We start from the raw sequence: 19,940 nt of genomic DNA on the forward strand, positions 1-19,940 counted from the left end.
ACAATCATGAGTATTTGTATTGCAATCAAATAAGGAAAAGAAAGCCAAACAAAATTATGTGCTACATTTATTTAAGTGTATTTGTATATGGAGATAATGGAAATAAAATTGCTATATTCATTAAGCAGCAAGGTAGTATTTAGAAACTATGAGGACAAAAAAGTGGAAGTGATGTATAATATATCCTTAGAGATCTTCAATTTCATTTACAAATATACCTGTGTCTGTCTAAAGTAATCAGATTCAGGGGTGCCTGGGTGGCTCAGTCGGTTAAGTGTCCGACATTGGCTCAGGTCATGATCTCATGGTTCATGAGTTCAAGCCCTACATTGGGCTCTGTGCTGACAGCTCAGAGTCTGGAGCCTGCTTCAGATTCCCTATCTCCCTTTCTCTCTCTGCCCCTCCCCCATGCACTTGTGTGCACTCTCTCTCTCTCCCTCTCAAAAATAAATAAAACATTAAAAAAAATTCAGATTCACAGACCCAGATAACTTAATAAAAGAAAAGTCTATTTTCTAAATGTAAGCAAAACATTCTCTATTCTGCAGTAAAACCTGGGAAATAATGCAATTAGGCAAACTGGCAGGATGTCTAGTGTGATTTATATACACAAACTAGTGGCAATCATTAATCAGGAAATGCTATTAAAGTGATGAAAAATTATTCACCTTTTCCTAAAAGCAATTAAAAAAGCCTTTAATTTTTATCATTGTGTATCCCACCAACTTATATATAGGCATCAGAGTCACTACAATACCTCCATAGCCTGAGCTAAGCGTTCTTCTAGAGCCATGTAGGTGAGGAACTGAGGATCCACATAGGAAATAGCTTCAGCAACTCCTAGTCCATCTGCAAAGCCGTCAAACAGGCTGGAAAAAAAAAAATATAACCACGATTAGGGAAATCTTTATGGTGAAGACATAATTATATTAGCATACTGATAAACCAATAAATATACTATAAGCAGAAAACCTTAAAATATTTTAACATAAATCTTATGTGGTGAGAGGCAGGATGAACCCAACAGAAAAATGAAATACTAAGCATAAGGAGCTAAGACACCACTACCTCTCCTAATAAGCTGTCACAATCATACACAAAATTTGTGGGAAAATTCTTTTTATGTTTCTAGTTCTTAGTTCCAACTCGGGTGATTGCTTAAGGCTGGTATAAAGGTAGTATTTTTCTCCCCAATTCTGTCTCATATACTTTCTGTTTGTTTGAGTTTCCAACCTAAATTTAGAGGAGAACATGGTAAAGACAATTACTGCATTTATTTCAATTCTATCATTAGACAAAGCCTCTTTTCCTTCTCTTACCTTGTACTCCTTAATTATTTTGGGCTTAAAAATATTTTATTTTCTCAAATCTTTCTCCTTAATCTCTCTTCTATTCTTCTGAGAACTAGGCCTCCTCCATTATTATTCAGATTGAAAAATACTTAACTCTTGACTGCTCATTTTTATTGTTTCTTTTTACTAAAGGATTTCAATCCCCTTGAAGAAAACATTATATTTTATTCTGGTCCCAATCTCCTTCCTCCACCCATGGACATACACAGATTCCTCCTTTTCCTGTAGTTTTGGAGATACCCATTTCAAAATTCAGGAACCCTAAATAACTCCTCAGTCCTCTTCTTTCTAATCTTGCCTCCTTGGCAATGACATTCAAGTCCACTTCTTCAGTTATCTAAACCTCCACCTAATTCCAAACTCCCTCTTGAGCTCCTGACCTACATTTTTAGTTTTCTATGGGGCAGTTTACCTCATTTAACACCCACCACCTCAAATCTAGTATCTCCAAAACTGAGCTTATTATGTCTACCTAAAGGCAACCTTCTGTTGACTTCTACAGTCCTATCAGAAGTTGAATACAGGGGCGCCTGGGTGGCGCAGTCGGTTAAGCGTCCGACTTCAGCCAGGTCACGATCTCGCGGTCCGGGAGTTCGAGCCCCGCGTCAGGCTCTGGGCTGATGGCTCAGAGCCTGGAGCCTGTTTCCGATTCTGTGTGTCCCTCTCTCTCTGCCCCTCCCCTGTTCATGCTCTGTCTCTCTCTGTCCCAAAAATAAATAAACGTTGAAAAAAAAATTAAAAAAAAAAAAGTTTAATACAGTCAGGAACATCCAGTTACACAAACCAATTCAAAATAATTTTGATGTCAACTTTTGTGCCATCATTAAAATTACAAATCTACTGCCAAGAAATACAAAAGTGTTATTATGAAGATAATAGCTTAGTACCATCTAAAAATCAGCAGACATCACATAGTACAAAGAAACATCCTCATACTATCACAGATTTTAAAATTAGAATTCAAACAACAAATTAGCAAATCCAACCTCCCCTGCGACACTAGAACCCCTTCACCTAGCAGTGAGACACAAGGCAAGGAAGGAGAGCCCTGGAGCCGGTAACACAGGGATTTACCTCTACATTGAACTGAGTCAGAGTCAGACAACGTGAAAATTTTATCTAACTGCTTTTTCAGCTATAAAACAAATGAAATGAGTTGATGCACACACGCGCCTGGCACAGAGCTGGCACCACGGTCGTGGCATCCAGGAACCAGCAGGACTCCATGTGGAAGAAACACTGCTCTCTGGGGTGGTACATGCTGTGCGGAAGAGCTCTATCAGAAGTATGAAGCTCGTGTGAAGTTAAGTGCTCTAGTTCTGCCTGCTGAAGCAGCGAAAACTATGTCCCCTTTTCCTTTGCAGAAAACTCCTTCAAACGGTTAGAGTCAACTATCTCCGAATTCTTTTCTTCTCCAGACTAAACAAATGTAGACATTCAAAGAATAGTATCTGCCTGTAATTTGGTCACTGCAAAATAATCAGCTAACATTAAAAATTCTAGCATCATTCATCTGGCAATCACATGGTAGTAAGTGTTTGAGACAAAAATCACTAATGATACTAAAACCAGTGGATGGAAGTTTGATAGTTTGAGAAGAAACAGGTTATTTAACGTGGTCTCAAAATATCTTCCCACTAAATGCCTATTATTTGTTTTAAAAAATGGCAACAGTACAGTGAAGAAATCTGAAAGATATCCCCTCAAGCAAATGATCGCAATTAACATCACAGAAATGGGACAATTTGGCATCACGTGTCTTCTGATATGGACTAAGAAAAATAAAACATCGTTTCTGTGGCGTTCCTGCTAAAAATCTTTTAACTTGAATCTAATCATGACATCAGGAAAATCTACACTAAGAACCATTCTAAAAAATAAATGGCCTATACTTTTTAAAAATGTCAAGGTTATGCAAAACAAAAACCGAGAAATGTTCCAGATTAAAAGTGACTCATGCAACATGTTAACCAAGTACAATGAGTAGCCTTGAACTGGACTAGAAAAAAATTTCTCTGGTGACATCAGTGGGACAACTATAGACATTTGAATAATGTCTGTAGACTAGATAATAGTACTGTTAACAGTGTTAATTTCCTGATTTCGAAAATTTTACTGTGTTATATAAGAAAATGTCCTTGTCCTTAGGGACTTCATGCTACACTATGGGTAAACAAGCATCTTGTTTGTAACTTACTCATAAATGTGGGGGGGAAAATACCATAAAATAAACATAGAGAAAGAAAGGAAAGAGTGAATAACAGAAATGTGGTAAATGTCAATATTTGGGGAGTATTAGTGAAAGATATATGGAAATTCTTTTAAATTTCTATTAAGGGGGGCACCTGGGTGGCTCAGTCGGTTGAGTGTCTGACTTCGGCTCAGGTCATGATCTCATGACTTGTGAGTTCGAGCCCAATGTCAGGCTCTGTTGACAGCTCAGAGCCTGGAGTCTGCTTCAGATTCTGTGTCCCTCTCTCTCTCTGCCCCTCCCTCGCTCACGCTCTGTCTCTTCCTCTCTCAAGAATAAATAAAACATTAAAAAAAGACATTTTAAATTTCTGTTATTAAGCCATGGTTATAGCCACAGGGAATTAATTTCTCACAACCTTAATAGGTTAATAATTATAACCCCAATTTCTTCCAGGAAAATAGAGAGTTAGGTAGTTATCAAAAAATAAATATATGGTAGAGTTGAGATCTGTCTAAATCTGAAACTCATGTTTTCTCCACATCAACTCCCACCAGACCATTTTATAAAATATTCTCTGGGTATTCTACAACACTTCTGTGATGTCATCAAAACAAATAAGTAAACTTTGATAAAGCATTTTTTCCATTTCCTTTTAAACTAAAGAATCAAAAAGCTTTACTTTTTTTTTAAGTTGTGGTAAAACAAACCAAAAAAAAAAGTCACATTTTAGCTCTAGAGATAAGAACTGCTGTTTGCCATGACTTTTCCTTTTAGTTGTTAAAATGACATGTTACTTCAATATGAAAGTCAAATCCTATCTTACTTTATCAATCTGTAGCTACTACCATATAAATTAACATAGTACCATATAAGCAATAATGAGGTGTTACATGCCTACATAAAATTCAAAACAGTAACCTTCAAAAAGTTTGTCTTAAAATTAATGCTAAAATGCTTTCTATGTTAAAAAAAAAACAAAAAACAAACTACTGAAGCTCCCCAAATTTGGGGACAATCACAAACATCTCTAAAATCTTAACATAACAGATGTATCCAGAAAGATCATCAATGAATTAGAACCTAAAATCAAGTTTTCAAGTTTCAGTTAAAATTATATTCAAAAAAGACCTCATTATTTCTTCAAATTTTTATATGGAACAACAACCTTTTTTGAAAGTTATTTAGAAATATATATCAAGATCTTAATAAATACCACTTATCTCAGTAATGTCACCTCTATTAATCTGTCCTAAAGAAATAACCTGAAGTACAAAACAAGTTATATGAGGGGAAAGGTTCACTGTAATATTTCAATGGGGAAAATGAACAATTAAATTTTAGTGCAACTACAGACTGGAGCATCTACATAATGGAGCTGTAAAACATTATTCTGATAAAATTTTGAAAATGTGCAAAAGAAAACATTTCTTCATATTAAACCCTAATTGCCTCCAGACATGCACAGATGATGTTACCTAAATCGACAATTCCGTCATCTGCTGAGCATTATGAGGAATGACTTTGCACAGTGGAGGCATAAGACATCAGCATCACAAGGAGTTCAGAAAGAGGGTAATAGGCAAACATAAGAGAGGTGGGGGAGAGCTAGTGGTACCAAGATCAGCAAAACTGGGATCTGGTGAGCCACTGCTCTTCCATAAAGTTAGGAAGTCAGAAAATGGGTTTTGGAGGTAGGAATGTTTAAGATGGAATTACAAATTTTTTGTGTGGCTGTGATAAAACACCACTTCTACTTCCACAAATGGGCAATGAAAGTCTGCTTCGCACATCTAATTTGCTCCCCCCCAGGGAGTGAGAATAGGAAACAGTAAGGAGGATTTCAATGAGATGCTGAGTTTCATATCTGGAACAATTTGGAGAAGCACAAAGTAGCTAGACACACGGAAAGAAACTCAAAATCATAACTTCTAGAAATCTGCAGAGTTATCAGGTGATATAAATGAGTTTTTCTTTATTTTTCTCTATTTTCTGTAATGGAATTTTAGCTGGAAAACCAAAACGAATTCTTAAAAATATTTCTGGGTAGACACGGAAACAAAAGTAGTACCAAGCCATTATTTTCTCCAGAAAGAGTAACAAGAGATCCATTGAACCATACATCCTTTCTACATCTCAATAACCAGCTACTTCCAGAGGCCGACTGCATGTTTGAAAGATAAAACTAACTATAAGCCAAAACAGTTAAATTTTGACCTTTATATCATGAGACCTAACAATTCAATAATCCACTTAATTGTTAGATGCTGCTTTTCCCTGAAGCTCATTATTCTTTGTCAGCATAAAGTAAACTGAATACTTTCAGCATCTCTGGGAAGATATAATTGTCATTTTCCATATTTTGCATACAGAGAAGGATAACTACATTCTTATGATTCTTCTGATTTAATCACATGTTTTGAAATTCCTCAAGTAGTATTTATTAAAGACTCTTCTTTTTTTTTTTTAAAGGATTATACCAAGTGCTATATTTACCACATAGGGCTAAACTTACAGGTTGGAAACCTCAAACCATGAGTTTATAAATAACCAGGATATAAGGTGGGCTTCAAGAGAGCCAAAGGTCAAAGAGGAAAAGAGGTCACTGCCTGGAGTAGTAGGAAGGAGTCCATGTAGGAAGTGACATCCAGAATGAGCTCTGAAGGAGAGGAAGACTAACAAGATGGGAAAAAAACACTTTTGAGAGATCAGAGATTCAGTTTTCATAATTTAGAATCATGAACGAATTCTACTCAGTGAACAATTAACCATGGTAATAACACTGCTACATACCTCCAGTCCACATCTAAGTCTTCACTCACACTGGAGTCATCCTCAAGGTTATTGTTACCATCCAGCATGAAAGCTTCTGGCTGTGCAAATTCATTGGCAGGCTCATTTCCCTCATCACTGCTGCTTTCATTGACTTCATTGTACTGTAACCAAGGAATTTCTCCCTCTTCCAAGGATGTCTGTTCCCTAATACAAACATTTTAAGGGAAGAAAAAAACATTATTTTAGAACATATCATAAAATTGTTCTCTAAAAACAGTTTTAAATATTTAGTGCAAACAGATTCTTTATTCTTTAAGTTCTAAACTCTTGGTACTTACATGATTCTAAAAGTCTGCTTTCTTTAATTGTAAAGTTATTTAAAAGGGAAGCAAATTTGTTATAGGGTCATATGTATGTAGAAATAGCTCCCAGTTACATAAGAACCTATTTATTTGATATACAAATTACCTATGCTCCTATACTTCCTCTTTGTGCAGAAGAAAAATAAGAGAAGTTCATTCTAGACAACTTTAATTTTAAAACACTGCTCTTGAGTAGTTTCCCTTCACAGTTCAAATAAAATCAAAATTCCTCAGCCTGGCCTACAAATCCCTACATCATACATGCTTTCTCCTTAGCCCTCTTCTCCAATTGTTACTTCTCACCACTCTTCCCTCTATTTATTCTGTTTCCTATAATTCTTTCTACCTGTGGAACACATAGAGATCATTTCCACCTCGGGGCATTTCCTCTACCTGAAATGTTCTTTCACCAGATTTTTGCACAGCTATTCCCTTCTTGATACTCAGGTCAGAGTTAATGGCAGCTCCTCAGAATGCGTGGTCTGGACAACTCATTTTAAGGAGCTGTCCAGTCACTACCACATAACTGTTTATTTTCATTATAAAAATTACTTCTACTTGTCATTTTCTTACTCGTTTATTGTTAGTCTTTCTCCCACTAGAAAACAATAAGGTCACAGGAACAGGGACAGACAAATGGTACAAGGAAGAGAAAAAAGAAGCATTTCAAAACACGAGAAAAAAATTATTCCATAAATGGTATCAGGACAACTGAGTATTCATCTGGATGGAAGGAAGTTAAATCTCTATGTCATTATTTACCCTTTAACAAACTCCAAATCCATATTTTAAAAATGCATGTGCACCCCACCACCATTTCTAAAACAACGTAAGTACATGATTCTCAAGAATCATGAGAAATTTTTACAAAAATCTGTGTCATTGTATGCATGATGCAAAATCTAGAGGCCATAGACAAGATTGTTAACTCATACAACTTACACATTAGAGTTAAAACACCAAAACTTTGGACACAAAGATCAAATTGAAAATAACTCTTTGTAATACATGAGAAACAAAAGTCAAGGCTTCAATGACTGGACAAAAGGTACTCTATGAATTTATAAATAAGACATACTGGTAGCATTTTCTTATTTTTTTGTATTTAACAGAAATAGTATATCAAAGTATATCAAAAGGAAGTTAAATATGACAGCATAGTTTTGGCAAAGCTGACTTTTAGTTTGGGTTTTAAGAAGAAAAATAATGTTATAAAATAGCTTACATATTTCAAAAGCAGGTCTAATTAGAATTTTATTCATTCTAACATGCAAATTTAACTTTGGAGATAAAAACATTTATGCAAGAGATGTAGATGATATCCACATATAAGAACACACTTAAAAAATTTTTTTTAATGGTTATTTATTTTTGAGAGAGAGAGACAGAGAACAAACAGAGAAAGGACAGAGAGAGAGAGAGAGACAGACAGAATCTGAAGTGGGTTCCAGGATCCAAGCTGACAGCACAGAGCCTGACGCGGGGCTCAAATTCACAAACTGCGAGATCATGACCTGAGTCGAATCAGACACTTAATTGACTGAGCCACCCAGGCGCCCCTGAATCAACACATTTTACATACACAAAAACTGTAGCTCTCTACACACCGAAACCCATAATTGTTTCTTTAATCTCAGGTCCTAAACAACACCTCAAAATAACAGGATTGTAAGATTTAGTATCCAGTATCACTTGTCTAGTAAAATCAGAGAAATTAGAATAAAATATGCTTAATTTGTTGAAGGTTTAATATCTACTATACACTTGATCTCAGCCAAAAGGCCGAGAAGCAATTAATATCTACTATATAAAGTGGGTGGATATTTTCCTTTCATGCATCATAATTAGGTCCAGTGAAAAACTGAACCCAAAATGGATTTAAAATTCACAATCAAAGTAAAAATTTCTAAGCAACAGTTCTTTGTTTATACCATTATGAGAACACGTGCCATACTGTATTATAACTCTTCTGGTGACTCATCTGTGTCCTCCTAGACGGGAGCTTTCCAAAGGCACACACAGTGCTGTCTCTCAACATCGCAGCTTCACCCCTTGTACTAAGTGCCTAGCACACAGTAGGTACTCTATTTGTGTTGCAAATGTTACCAATAAATCCTTGAAAAACAATCTTTAAAAAAAAAAAATTTGGAGATCAAGCCTGAAATAGCCCTTAGGAACTTTTGTTATTTCTGATGTACTCCTACAAAAAAAAATGCTCTTCTTTTTCCTATTATACAGATAGCAAATAAGTCAGTTACTACTCTGTACTCAGATATAGAACATAAAACTCAAATATGTTGGTGAAAATAATTCAGTATAAGAATAAATATTAATTTTTGGGTTTTAATTCAAAGAAGAATAAAACTAAAGAAATTATTCTGAATATAAATAGTTTACAACATGTCATTAATACTTTTACTATATAAGCAATTCTTGGCTATGTATGTTGCTTAAACATTTGATTCTGTCTATAATGACTCATAATAACAGTTATAGAAATAGAAAATAAGTCACATATGGTACATGCTTTCAACCTATTACATAAAGTTCACATAAATTCTTACCACTTAACACAAAATTTACCAGGCTAGAAGAGTGGCACTGTGCTGGGCCAGAGTTGGCTTGATATTACAACAAAACGAATTCTGCTCTTTAAAAAAAAAAAAAAAAAAAAAAAAAGATTCTCAACAATAATGTCAAAAGAATCTTTTATTTTCTGTAGCTAACCAAAGAAACAAATATCCCCATGGGAATATAAGACTATAATGTAAGTTTAAATGCTTCAAAAACCTTGGAAATATTTAAAGCAATAGCTCAGTCTTCTTTCTCTCTCCTTATACATACACATTTACACATATACCAGACATACCATGTGTAACAACAAATTCACAAAAATTTAGACCTTCAATGTCCTTTCTGAATCATTTTGGTAATTCAAATATTAACAAGATGCCATTATCATGCTACACAGTAATTTATGAGATTTAAAAAGACATATTATCTAATCATGTCTCCAATGGTCAATTCCAAAAAAGTATTCCAGTAGATGGGAGACGTGGAAGCCTGTGCCTGCCACAACCACCACTAAAGTCACAGGTATTTCAACTGCGAAGGGAAATTGCCAAGTTGTCCTTTCCTTCTGAGCACTTTCAGCACCGCCTGGAGGAAATCAATGCTGCTGCCCTGAGAAGAAACTGAAAATGCTTCTTAGCCCCACAACCTACTCCCAGTAGGTGAAAATCTTAGAAAGCCATCAGCATCATCTAATCTCCTGACTACAGGCTACACTGTTAACTCAAAGCTTCAGACAAACAGACAGAAGTTCCCTTTACGATATATGATTAAAGATCCATAGTCTTCAATAATAGAAACTAAATTTAATAGTATGTGAATAGCAATATTAAAATTATCAAAATATACAATAAATTAATATGGAATATTTTAAAGAAATTTTCATTAAAAAGTTTTAGAATATGCTATCATATAACCATGCAACATAGAATTTTCTGTGAAATGAAGAAAATGAAAGGCAGACAAATCACACAAAACCGAGTCGTTTCCTTTAGCTAAATGATAAGCAATTTGAGTATCCATTATTTGCAGCACAAAATTTTAGACCTTTGGGTTAATGCCAACATTTTAAAGAGCTGAGGCTTTCATAAAATAATCTAGCTATATTATAAGAAATTTTATAAAAATCCTGGACAGCATGGTTAAGATTCCTAATTAACTGGTATTCGATTAACCAGTTTTCATTTTATAACTCAAGACACATGTAAGAAATTGCTAAGCTTTAGGTATAAGCTCATTTTTAATAATTCTAATTGTATAGCAAATGGTTAAGATTTCAAACCCCTATCTTGGAGGTAAAGCAGAAAGAAGGGTACCTGGGTGGTTCAGTTGGTTAAGCATCAGACCTCAGCTCAGGTCATGATCTCATGGTTCATGAGTTCAAGCCCCACACGGGGCTCTGCACTGACAGCACAGAGCCTGCTTGGGATTCTGTCTCCCTCTCTCTCTGCCTCTTCCCACCCTCAAAATAAATAAATAAACACAAAATAGTAATGAAAAAAAGTAGAAAGAAAAGTAACTGAGGGGTGCTTGGGTTGCTGAGTCAGTTGATTATCCGACTTCCACTCAGGTCATTATCTCACCATTCATAGGTTCGAGCCCTGCATCAGGCTCTGTGCTGACAGCTTGGAGCCTGGAGCCGACTTTGGATTCTGTCTCTCCCTCTCTCTCTGCCCCTCCCTCACATGCACTCTGTCTCTCTCAAAGATAAACATTAAAAAAATTTTTTTTAAATAAATAAAGTAACTGAAATTTTAATTAAGAATCAAAAAAGCCTGGGGCGCCTGGGTGGCGCAGTCGGTTAAGCGTCCGACTTCAGCCAGGTCACGATCTCACGGTCTGGGAGTTCGAGCCCCGCGTCGGGCTCTGGGCTGATGGCTCGGAGCCTGGAGCCTGTTTCCGATTCTGTGTCTCCCTCTCTCTCTGCCCCTCCCCCGTTCATGCTCTGTCTCTCTCTGTCCCAAAAATAAATAAACGTTGAAAAAAAAAAAAAAAAAAAAAAGCCTTGGGGCGCCTGGGTGGCGCAGTCGGTTAAGTGTCCGACTTCAGCCAGGTCACGATCTCGCGGTCCGGGAGTTCGAGCCCCGCGTCAGGCTCTGGGCTGATGGCTCAGAGCCTGGAGCCTGTTTCCGATTCTGTGTCTCCCTCTCTCTCTGCCCCTCCCCCGTTCATGCTCTGTCTCTCTCTGTCCCAAAAAAAAAAAAAAAAAAAAAAAAAAAAAAAAAAAAAAAAAAAAAGTTGAAAAAAAAAAGAATCAAAAAAGCCTCAAAGGGAATTACAGCTTATAAAATCAATGGTACTCTGGTTCCATGTCATCCAGTCACAAAGATGGAACTCCAGCACCTAATTTGAAGAAATGTTTCCTTATCCTAATAAATTCAGTGTTAACAGGAAGGGCAAAATATTTATTAAATTTAAAAAAAAAAATTTAAGAGTAGTTACATAAAGAGTTTGTAAAGTTAACAGTGGCAAAAACTTAAAGAAAAACACGTACGTGTGATGATTAATTTAAATTCAAAAACACAAATTTTAAATGGACATTCAATATTGTCCAGTAATTATTCAATGTTAACCTAGTAAGTTTGTTGTCTACCTCTCTGAAAGCCTATTTCCAACCTTTTCTTCTTTCCTTCAATTTGACAATCTTCCTATCCTCCCCATCCTCAATATCTAGTAACAATGAGGACACTGAAGTCACCAGAGACTCCTCTTTTCTTCCCACCAGCAAACCTACAGATTTACCTACACTTGTACCTACCTGCTACCTTCCCACTAATTACACTGCAAGTCTCACCTCTTAAAGGTTCTCTCTTTGAGATATGGAGCCTAATCCTTATCTTCTCAAGGACTTCACTTTATCTTTCTTATAATTATTAGTCAGTTATTCTCCTCTGGAACATTCTATAAGCAAACAATCACGTGTCCAGTGTAGCGAAGTGAAGACAACATTTTCTTAGGCCCAGCATCTATCTATGGCTCCTTCCTTTTGTAAAGAGTTAGGTATGATAACAGTCTCTACTCTATTACCTTCAATTCCCTTCATTTTTTGAGTTCTTTTCCCCAAATGAAAAAGATAAACAATCGATTTAAGTTATAAAGTACATTATATTGAATATCCATAAACCCACCACCCAAAGCAGAAACTAGAATATTATCACTGACTAGCAAACATCTTGTGCCCCATACCTATCCTATCCCTTTGACTTCACCCCCCCCAGAAAAAAAGTACTATCCGAATGCTCTTATCATTCCATTGTTTTCTGAAAGAAGTTTTCACTAGTTTTGTATACTTAAACAAGATATTTAACTTCTTGTTTTTAAACTTTGTGAAACAGAGATCATACACATTATTTTTCTAGAAATGGTTGTTTTCATTCAATATTGTACCTCTAAGATTCATCCATGTTTTGCATATAAGTGGGGCTCATGCATTCCCACTGCTGTGTAACACTCCCTGTATGAATACACCACTACCTTTTCTCCTGTTAGGTAATATTTGGGTAATATCCAGTTCATAGCTTTCATGAAAAATACTGCAACGAACACTCTTGTACACAATTCCTGGGCCACATGGGGAAGTTTCTCCAGAGTATACACCTAAAAGTCGAATTGCTGATAGTGCACGATGCAAAATGTTAAAATTATTATATCATTTTAGTTAATACGACCTACTTCACATCTCAACAAGCATTCATATCCTCCAAAACACCTGATATTGTTAAATTTCCTGTTTGTTAATCCAATGGGTAGCTAAAAAATGATACCTCCTTGTGATCTTAATTTACTAATGATCTATGTATCTTATGATATTTTTATTCATTAATATTTCCTCTTCAGTAAATCATCTGCTCAATTTTTTGAACATTTTGCAGTTAGACTATCAGTTTTTCTTCCTGATTTCTAGGAATTCTTTATATCCTGCACATTAACACTCTGTATTCTATAAATACATTCTACTAGTTTCTTTCCTTTTCATTTTCAGTTCCTCTTCTTTTATTTTCCCATCATGCCGTGCCCATCAAGATCTCCACGACAATGGCTACTGAAATGGTGCTATGAGCAACACCCTTGCCTTGCTCCTGATTTTGGGGGGCGGGGGGGGGGAGTTAATGTTTCATTACTAAAAATGATATCTACTGATTTATTTTGAGAGATACATTTTATCAGGTCAACTGTTCTGATCTTAGTTTCTGAGTTTTTATCACGATGAGGTCTTGAACATTACTAAGTGATTTTTTTTCCTGTATCTACAGAATCTATCACATGAATTTTCTCCTGTATTCTGCTAATGTGGTGAATTACATTTACAGGTATTCTACATTAAATCACTTTTGCATTTCTGGAATAAACAGATTGGTAATTGAGTTTTATCTGTAAAGAATATACTTACAAATTCAGATTTCCAATAATTCTGTTTGAGATTTTGACGTGTATGTTAATGAATGATATAGGTTTATAATTTCTTCACATACTCTTTCGGTATTAGGGTTATACTGGCCTTAGAATGATTTAGAGAAATAGTTCTTTTTCTATTATCTTGAAGAGTGGATCCTTGAAAGTTTAGTTTAAGAGAATCTGGCTCTAAAACCATCTGGATTAGGTATTTTCTCCACAGTAGGATTTTAAACTACTAATTACATATCTGTAATACGTATAATATTATTCAGGCTTCCTACAAGTTTTGGTGAATTTTATTTTTCTAAAAATTTCTCAATTTCTTCTAAGCTTTCAAATTTACTGCTACAAAGTTCATAGTACTATTCTTAGTCTATCCAATCTTTAATGTACTTGTGGCTGTATACACTTCGTGGCTGTATACACTTCTATATGTCAGTATTATCTATTTGTGCCTTGCCTTTATTTTTTTGTTCACTATCCAGTGGATTGCCTATTTTTCTTAATCTTTTCAAAGTATCACCTTCTGATTTCTTTGATCCTCTCTATCCTGTTTTCTAACTTACTGAGTTTTGCTCTTATCTTTCCTAATTCTAATTTTTATTCCCTTATTTTCCTTATTTTAATGTTCCTTTTCCATTTTAAGTTAAATGCATGGCTTCTCCATTTTCAAGTTTTCTTCTTTTCTAATGTACGTATTTTATAAAGATAAATTTCCCTTTACCAATTTCACTCCAATCCGTCAAATTCTGATTGGTGGCATTCTCAAAACCGGTAAGTTATGAGCATTTTAGACCTCAACTGTAATTTCTTTTTTGTCTTACTGGTAATTTAGAAGGATGAATAATTTTAAATGCATGGATTTTTAAATTTTTTATATTTTTGCTGGTCTGTAGGATATTGATTCTTTGAAATGTGTTAACCTGTGCTCTGCAGCCTAGTCCATGCTCAGTTTTTGTGTGTTTGTGTATTCCACAAACTGGACTGTTCATTAAACCAGGCTTAAATCAGTTGTTCAAATCTGCTAAAGACAGATGAAGTTCTTATATCCATGAATTACAGGCAGTTGAGAAAAGTATTAAAAAGTTTCCCAAAATGATAGTAAATTTGTCAATATTCTCTAGTTTCGTTACATTTTGACTTACATATTTTGAGTCCATTTTATTAGATGCATTCAAATTTAAAACTGTTACATTTTACTGGTAAACTGGACTTACTACATACTGACCCCTCGTTCTCATCAATAATGAAGTCTACTTTGCTAATGCTAATGTAACTGTTCCGTTTTTGTTTAGTTTGCATTTGCTTGAAATACCACTGTCTATCCTTTTATTTTCAGTCTGTATACCTATGCTTTAAGTTCATCTTTTGTAAAACACATTTAACTCAAAAAAATTCCAACTGATTTGAAGCTTTGATTTTATAAGCAGAGATTAGGCAATTGTATTTATTACAGGACTTGTTCCATATTACTTTTATCCATTTCTTTTTTTCCCCGTTTTAATGACTTTTTCTCTTTCTTTACTTTTATTTGGATTGACTGTAAATATCTTTTTCCATGTCTTAATTCCTTTTTTCCTCCTCTACAGGTCTCTAGTACATATACTCTTTATTCTTATGTCAAAAGTTAACTTTGAACCCTCCCCAAAACAATACAATTCAACTTTGATCTTCCCCCTTTCAACTTAAATACCATTGCTGTCCACTGTTTAGTTCTGTCCCCTCACTTTTACTTTTTTTAAGTGTATTTATTTTGAGAGAGAGAGAAAGAGCAGGGGAGGAGCAGAGAGAGAAAGAGACAGAGAGAGAGGGAGAAAGAGAGAGAATCCCAAGCAGGCTATGTGCTGTCAGTGCAGAGCCCAATGAGGGGCTTGACCTCCTGAACCTTGAGATCATGACTTGAGTAGAAACCAAGCATTAGACACCCAACCAAACGAGCCACCCAGGCACCCCAACTTCTATTTTTTTTTAAATGAATTACTGGGCTTTATTACTGTAGGGTATCAATGCAAGTAGTTGATGACCTCCACATCACATATCTATATATCTCTATCTCAATCTCTATATATCTCTCTATCTATCTATATCTACTTACAGTCCAGGATCTTTTAAACTTAAATATCAAAGTGTCTACTTACCATCTACACTGTATGTCTAAATAGCACTTAAAACTTTCAAAGAAAGTTTTTACTTCCCATTCCTCTCCCACACCTTCTCATCTCAGTCAGTACAGTAATAACTACCTAAGGCTCAAACCAAAAAAACCTGCCATAACTGATTCCTCACTCTCCCTCATCTCACACCCAATCTACCTTATTATTGATCACTCAAAAACATGCTCAAACTTGTTTACTTTTTTTAATCCTCACTACCATCCCCCAGTCTAATACCCTAGGCCAACCTTCCCCTCTTTTGTACTTCAATCTCCACAAAGCAACTAGAGTGATCTTATATAAATGTGTGGCAATTAACTCTTCACTTAAAATCTCCCTGCTCTATGAATAAATTCCAGAGGCTATCTATCCTGCATAGTTTGGTATCTGCGCACCTCATCTCATGTCACTCTTCCTTTCACTCATTCACTTCAGTCCCACTACCTTCATACATGGCAAGCCTTTTCATTTTCAGTATCTCTGCTCTTACCTTTCCTTATGCCTAGAGAGCTCTTCCTCAACCACTCATTCTCATCTTTTAGAGCCCAGCTCAAAAGTCAGTTCCTGAGATAAGTAGCCCCTGGCCACTCTAATTAATGTAGGCCCTACCAGTTACCTTCTATGACACAAGAGTTTGCTTTCCTTTACCGTAACCATCGCAGTTTATAATTTAGCATATTTGTATTTTGTTTAATATCTGCGTCTCCCACCACATTGTGAGCTTCAGGAGGGAATCTTAGTTTGTCTTGTTCATGGATATAATCATGGGATCCAGCACAACGCTTGGTACATATTAAATGCTCAATAAATATATGTTGAATGAATAATTATATCACAAATTATATATGAAAAATTTACTAATAGTAAACTAATAGTGATTCAAGAAGATCAAACATAAAATCAGAAAAGAAAAATAAACACCATTTCAATCACTGTCAATATCAATTATGTTTGTAAACTTCTTTCTTTACAGATTTTCTAATGTATTTTATTTCTTACAGAATTAATTTCAAGCTGGAAAATTAAACCTTTGAGAACAAACTTTACCATTAGTCCAAGTTGAAAGAGTTAAGAAAACCCATTTACCAAAATAGATTCCATGAGAGACTAAAAATTAGAACCAACCAATTATCAGGAAAAAAAATTTAAATTAACAAAGACAAACTACCTCAGAAAACACAAAGCCAAGGTTTCACAATACCAACAACCTTTAAAAGAATAAGCTGTTTAAATTTTTAAACAACCTTTAAAGGAATAAATAAGCCAAACATCAAAGGGTTAAAAAAAAGCACACATTGGGGCGCCTGGGTGGCGCAGTCGGTTAAGCGTCCGACTTCAGCCAGGTCACGATCTCGCAGTCTGTGAGTTCGAGCCCTGCGTCAGGCTCTGGGCTGATGGCTCAGAGCCTGGAGCCTGTTTCCGATTCTGTGTCTCCCTCTCTCTCTGCCCCTCCCCCGTTCATGCTCTGTCTCTCTCTGTCCCAAAAATAAATAAACGTTGAAAAAAAAAAATTAAAAAAAAAAAAAGCACACATTGTTTTAGCAAAGCAAGTATTAAACTGTTTTTGAGACAAAAAATGAGACAATCTGCACATATGCATCTCAACATAAAAATCCTATGTCAAATATTAGCAAGCAGAATCCAGCAGCTCAAACATTTCATGACTATATGATCATGTTTATGTCAAGAAGCAAGGGTAAGTGGCTATTAGGAAATCTAATAATAAAATAATTCCTCATGATCATTAGGTCAAAGGTGAAAAATCACGATGATCATTTCCACTGACACTAAAAAAACTTTAATAAAATTTAACAAACATTCTTGCTAGAAACCTATAAAATAGTAATGGGGGATATTTCCTTAGTGTGATTTAGAAGAAAACAAATTGTGTGTGTGTGTATAAAATCAACCTAAAAGCCAGAATCACTCTTACTTGGGAAATATTAGAGCAAGGGTTGTGAACCCATGGGTTATTTCCAGCCTGCCACCTGTTTTTATAAATAAAATTCTACTGGAAGACAGCCACACTCATTCATTTACATACTGTCTATGACTACTTTCACACTACAACACTGGAGATGAGTAGCTGCAATAGACACTGGCATATGAACTGAAAACAGCATCCAGCCCTTCACAGTGTAAGTTTGACAACCCCTGTAGTAGAGCATTCTCATTAAAACCAAGAAAAGACAAAGGTGTTTACCATCAATCACTGATTTCAGAAATACCATCTGATGCGATTAGGCAAATATTAAAACTTCAACATTTGTAACTTTCTCTGTTTCTGTGAATAAATCACTGATTTCCATCTTGAGGCTGCCCTTTCTCCATTGTTTGGCAATGGCAGCTCTAAACTCATACCTAACTCAACCAAAAGAATCTTTTAAATGCCCTAATTTTCTTTAAAGCAAAGTAGAAATGTATACTGTATCTCAATAAAAGATAATTAAATTACTAAAATTTTCAATTTAATTGTTCTTTGTAAAACACCAAAAGCACTGGGGTGCATTGATCTCACGGTTCGTGGGTTCAAGCCCCATGTCAGGCTCTGTGCTGACAGCTCAGAGCCTGCAGTCTGCCTCAGATTCTGTGTTTCCCTCTCTCTCTGCCCCTCCCCCCCTCACACTCTCTCTCTTTCTGAAAAATAAACACTAAAACAAACAAACAAAACACCAAAAACATAATGAAAAAACTCAGGACTTACTGGTCCTACATAGGGCTTGTATATGGGATCAACAGCATATCCAACATTTGGAAGTGATGTATACCATTCTTGTACAATACATATAAATAAACTTCACTGTTAAACAAAACATACCCTTCCTGTAGAGATAATTCTTGGTTTTCTTCTTCAGGACCACTGCTATCACTCTGTAGTTCAGGTTCATTCTCATCTTTTCCTGGCAAAGTCTCCCAGCTTTCATCACTTGACGACTGATCTTTTTCAGTACCAGAAAATCGATGAGGCAAAGAAGCAGACCACTCTCCATCACTGCATTCTGAACTGCAAATTCAGAACAGAAAGAAAATAAATTGTCATTATAATCGTCATTATATGTGCATTTACCATTTGAAGACATCGTGGTATCGAGTGGATGACTGATGCCACACGATTCATCAGGTGCTAATTCAATTTAAAAAATATTTTAAAAATAAATACAGAAATAAATACATTCAGCAGAATGTAACTTTTTCAAATGAATATAGCACATGGCAAGTTACAGAATTATCGATTTATGATTTTCTTCACTAAAGTAAGTAATTCCATGTTGCTTAGAGGTTCTTCATTTATTAGACATATTTCTAAATAAAAATTTAAATATAATTTGGCAACCATAAATTAAATGCTCTGGAATAAATAATAATAGATTTATTACTCATCTGACCTGACTAAAACAACTTTCTAATTACATATTGACAATGGAAATCCTATCCTCTATGAATAAATTTCTATTACCATCTTTTAAAAGCTTAACTATTTTTTCCTTCCTTTTTTACACAAGATTTTAAAAGGAAATTCAAATTCATAAAAAGCAGCAGAGACAAATCTTTACTGAAGTCCTTTGGTAGGACTATGAACACAAAATAAATTTCAATTCAAGAGAACATTTAGATAAGGAACCAAAGGGATGATAACAGGGTTAATGAAGAACCTCAGAAAATGACTTGGTTGTATTTAACTTTGGTTAATTTGGTTTCATTTAATGACTCTTTAAGTACTAGTCATCTTGTACTACAAAGGTTAAAATATTATTAATGGTGAAAATAAATCTTAAATGCCCCTTCCAACCGTATCAACCATTCTGGTCAAGAATCCTCTTAAAAACTTCCCTTTGTGCCTTGATTTTTGAGAAACAAAAAATTAATAAATTTTAGTTTCTGAAAGAAGTGATAATTGGTAAGAAATTACCTTTTCTTTATGATGATATATTACTAATGGTTATATTATTGATATATTAACTAGTCTATAATGAGTTCCTCCTTCTCTGAACAGATGAATCCAGGAGATCAAGATGCTATTAAGAAAAAGCGGCAGTAATGTAAGCTCTGAGGAGTTAGAAGTAAAAAAAAAAAAAAAAAAAAAAAAAATCAACTTCCAATTGTCAGTAAATGATGGGCAGCAGGTCACATTCTCGAGAAG

General features: G+C 35.1%; 1 protein-coding gene across 1 annotated transcript in view; it reads right to left on the reverse strand.

The window, feature by feature from the left end:
* Positions 1-19,940, reverse strand: part of PJA2 (praja ring finger ubiquitin ligase 2) — a 70,136-nt gene that overhangs the window by 18,730 nt on the left and 31,466 nt on the right. Inside the window, exons 5-7 of the mRNA XM_030326169.1 lie at positions 18,618-18,803; positions 6,337-6,522; positions 758-869 (exon numbers count right to left, since the gene is read on the reverse strand). Of these exons, the coding sequence (XP_030182029.1) occupies positions 758-869; positions 6,337-6,522; positions 18,618-18,803 (484 nt within the window). The remainder of the gene's footprint in view (positions 1-757; positions 870-6,336; positions 6,523-18,617; positions 18,804-19,940) is intronic.

This window comes from Lynx canadensis, chromosome A1 (assembly GCF_007474595.2).
Source record: "Lynx canadensis isolate LIC74 chromosome A1, mLynCan4.pri.v2, whole genome shotgun sequence".
Classification (NCBI taxonomy): Eukaryota; Metazoa; Chordata; class Mammalia; order Carnivora; family Felidae; genus Lynx; species Lynx canadensis.